Source organism: Nanorana parkeri, unplaced genomic scaffold (genome assembly GCF_000935625.1).
Source record: "Nanorana parkeri isolate BGI_ZX_2015 unplaced genomic scaffold, ASM93562v1 scaffold474, whole genome shotgun sequence".
NCBI classification, from domain to species: domain Eukaryota; kingdom Metazoa; phylum Chordata; class Amphibia; order Anura; family Dicroglossidae; genus Nanorana; species Nanorana parkeri.
The window spans coordinates 298,404-302,159 of NW_017306742.1; the positions used below are offsets into that span (position 1 = coordinate 298,404).

General features: G+C 46.4%; 1 protein-coding gene across 1 annotated transcript in view; it reads left to right on the forward strand.

Annotated features, from left to right (window-relative positions):
* Positions 1-3,756, forward strand: part of LOC108790437 (1,25-dihydroxyvitamin D(3) 24-hydroxylase, mitochondrial) — a 19,997-nt gene that overhangs the window by 5,793 nt on the left and 10,448 nt on the right. Inside the window, exons 3-5 of the mRNA XM_018560693.1 lie at positions 1,415-1,508; positions 2,442-2,538; positions 3,291-3,382. Coding sequence (XP_018416195.1) covers positions 1,415-1,508; positions 2,442-2,538; positions 3,291-3,382 — 283 coding nt within the window. The remainder of the gene's footprint in view (positions 1-1,414; positions 1,509-2,441; positions 2,539-3,290; positions 3,383-3,756) is intronic.

The window sequence follows — 3,756 nt, forward strand, 5'->3', positions numbered from 1 at the left end:
GGAGAAAAAAAAAAAAAAAAAAAAAAGAACTCGCCTGATCCTCAGTCCTGCAGCAGTGACCGCTCACCTCTCCACCCTCTGCCCTGGCTGAGGAATGTCGCTCGGCGTCCTCACACCAGTGCAAGTCAATGGACGTGATGATGTCGGCGCGACTTAGAAGCCCGGGGGAGAAGAGGCTGTGGGGACCGGTCCAGCAGCCATGCAGGATCAAGGATCCGGTGAGAATATCTTTTTTTATCATACACCCTAGACCAAAATGAGCACTTAACCCTTGCAGTGCAAGGGTTAATTTGTTTTAATGCCCATAGCTGTTCTTTAAATATCGTCCATGCGACCCTGGGCATACAGCCTTAAAACTCTGGATTTATTGGTGCATGAGTGATAACGGCATGATCAGTTAATGTGATTTTGCTCATTAAAGTCTTTGGGTGAAAGTGGAAGAGTTGAGGTTCTGCTTGGTCCACCTGCCTACTCACATGCTGGATGTCACCGCCAGAAGAGATGCTCTGTATGCTCAGTGGTGGCATAAACATTTTGATCAGATAGAGACAGTTGAGAACGTTATAAATAGCTGAGGCCCTATAAAAAATATTTGCAGATGGCGTGGCGTTTCGTGAATAGAGATGTCAAGCGGGGCAGGCGCTTACGGCCTATCCCAGCTGTCCATGGGGTCATTGTTTGGACGGTGGGGGCCCGGGAGTCACGTAAGCAGGGCAGAGCGACGTGCGCCACCGAGTGGCTAAAATATGAACCTGGCACTTTGTGAGCGAGATGTTGCGGTTTTCTCGAGGAAGCGTCGTAAATTAGACAGGCGTGGCCCTCGTTTTTGTTTGTTGGGATGTAGAGCTATTTCCAGACTCCGTGATTGATTCCGCCCCAGGCCAGACTGTTTTCTTGTCGGTCTGGTAAAACGCGGCACCCTGTAGTGTGACCCAGGGAGGGGGTGCGGATGAATCATACGCTTCATTCATTTCACCCGTCAGTATCGCCATTGAATCCCAACAACTCTAATTGGCAAGTTCTATTTAAAGTGTGTCCTAAAAATAAATTCAGCCTTCGAGAAAGATTGAAGACCATTTACATCTAAGCTGACGGCAGAATTTAACAACAGAGACCCTCAAAAGACTTGATTCTTATGCTCCTCAGCTCCATCTAGTGGCGGGGATGCATAGCAATCAGCATTTGCCCAGCTATACCCTGGAAGGAACATTTATACATTGTTTGTGCATTAATAACAGAGGACTGCCCTACAGTATGCTCACTGTACCCGGGGCAGTCTGGGTTGTCTGCACAGATACCTGTCTTAATGTATATATCAGCAAACACAATGTAGAAAAAAAAAAGGATCGCGGTGTGTCTCTTGGTATTGTGTACCGGGTGTTTGTTGAGCTAATTCGTTTATGTCCTTGTACAGGGAAGGGAAGGACTGGCAGCGAGTTCGAAGCGCCTTTCAACAAAAGTTAATGAAGCCGACAGAAGTAGGAAAATTAGACACCAAAATCAATGAGGTAATTACACCGAGGTGCTTAATATGCATGGATAACGCTACTTGGGCTACTGAGAGAGTTAGTGGGGGGGAGAGGGAGAGAGAGCGAGAGAGAGACGGGGAGAGCGAGAGAGAGAGACGGGGAGAGTGAAGGGGAGAGACGGGAATAGCGAAGGGGAGAGACGGGGAGAGCGAAAGGGAGACGGGGAAAGAGAGAGGGGGGAAAGAGCGAGAGAGAAGTAGAGGGGGGAGAGAGAGGGAGAAGAGAGGGAGGGAGAGGGGAGAGGAGAGAGGGGGAGAGGAAAAAGATGAGTGAGAGAGAGAGAGAGGAGAACGTGGGAGAGGAGAGGAAGAAAGAGGGAGGGGAGAGGAGGAGAGAGAGGGAAAGAAAGAGGAGTGAGAAAGGATAGAGAGAGAGAGAGAGCAAGGAGAAAGAGAGATGGATAGAAGAGAGTAGAAGTAGAGGAGCGAGAAAGAGACAGAGGAGATGCAGAGGTAGAAAGAGGAGAGAGATGGGGAGAGAGGGGGAGAAGAAAAGGGGACAGGAAAGAGAAGAGAGACAGGAGAAGAGTAAGAGAGAAGATGGAGAGGAGAGAGAGAAGAGCGAGATGGAGAGAAACAGACAGGAGAAGAGAAAGAGAGGGACAGGAGAAGAAAGGAGAGAGGGAATGAGAGATACAGACAGGCAGACAGAGAAAGAAGAAAAGTATAGAAGTTATAGGGAAGGAGGAGACAATATGGGAGCACCAATTATAATAATGGCAGATCTCTCCAGTGTTGGGATTGGTTCAGGGTACTCAGACAGCTGCAGACATCAGTCTAGACTCTCATGGATAGACATGTATTACATAGATGGCACAGGGGCTGCCTGGCCCAATGGGAGGAATTCAGATTTCTGAGATGTGATACATTGTAGACTGTCCGAGCCTAAACATTGTATGTATTTCCTTTACAGGTGATGGTGGATTTTGTGCAGAGAATGGACAGCGTGCTCACTCCGGAGAAGAAGATTGAAGACTTGTATTGTGAGCTGAATAAGTGGTCCCTGGAGAGTGAGTTTCCTTCTACGTTTGAATATTTAGCAATGCTGAGGAAGAGGACCTGTCATGAGAGGAGTCACCGTGCTGTTCTAGGTCCAAATACTAGTTTACTGGCTGTCGTGTTGACAATCTGCCTTTTAATTCTTCAATCAGGGCAAGAATAAGGCTTACGATGGCAGAACTCCAAGCCTGCATACTTGCTCTGGGTTGGGATCTCACTTAGTAGTTAGAGATTCAGGATGACAGCCCAGTGATTCGCATTTTTAGAAGGGGGGGCAGGTATTTTTTTATAACACAATATCGGACCTCTGAAAAGTACAAGCATGCATATGTACTCAGTACTTGGTTTGGGCCCCTTTTGCAGCACTTACTGCAATTACTTTTGCACAATATTCTAATTATTCGAGTTTCACCTGTATACAAATATGTACATGCTTTCTGTGATCTCTATCTGTATTTCACTACAATCACACACCTCCCTGTCTAGAAACTACATAGATAAGCTAGTCAGTCTCTTATGGAGTACATTGCTTTCTATGAGTCAGACGTGACCGGTAGACTGATAATAGATACATTACATACTTAGCATGCTACACTTAACATAAAAATCCAATGACAGGTCCACTTAAAAAAAATGATATACATCGACAAGCCATTGGGCTGCATTGATCGACTTTAGCATGCATTTGCTTGATGATTATTAGTAGGCACGCCACTCCACGTTAACACGACAATTTACAGATCCGTCTGCGTTTACTTCTCAGGTATCTGCCTGGTCCTCTACGAGAAGCGATTCGGCTTTTTACAGCCTAATTTAGGAGAAGAGGCCTTGGACTTTATCACAGCTATAAAAACGGTAAGACTTTTGTTCCAGCAGTGCTCGGTGACAGATTAAAACCGTCAGGCCTTCTGCTAACAGGCTATGGAGGTCACAGCAGGGTGGGAATATTCAGGGCAGATCAGGAAATTTCGGGGAGTTTTGAGGAGTTGGTGAAGATAAAAATCACGCTGTTGGAAAGCACCAAGAATGACATCCATGAAAATATTTGCCCCCGGCTATCAGGAAACAGGCATATCTGATGTTTCTGTGCAGCTTATCGTTCTTTGTTGGCTGTCATTTCAGGCTGAAGCAGGCTGGGAGTCCTGGAAGGAATTCATAGGTGTCACCTTCATTAGAAATTGAGTTTGTTCTGATAATAGCAGAAAATTGCTTGCCCGATATGTGCCAGG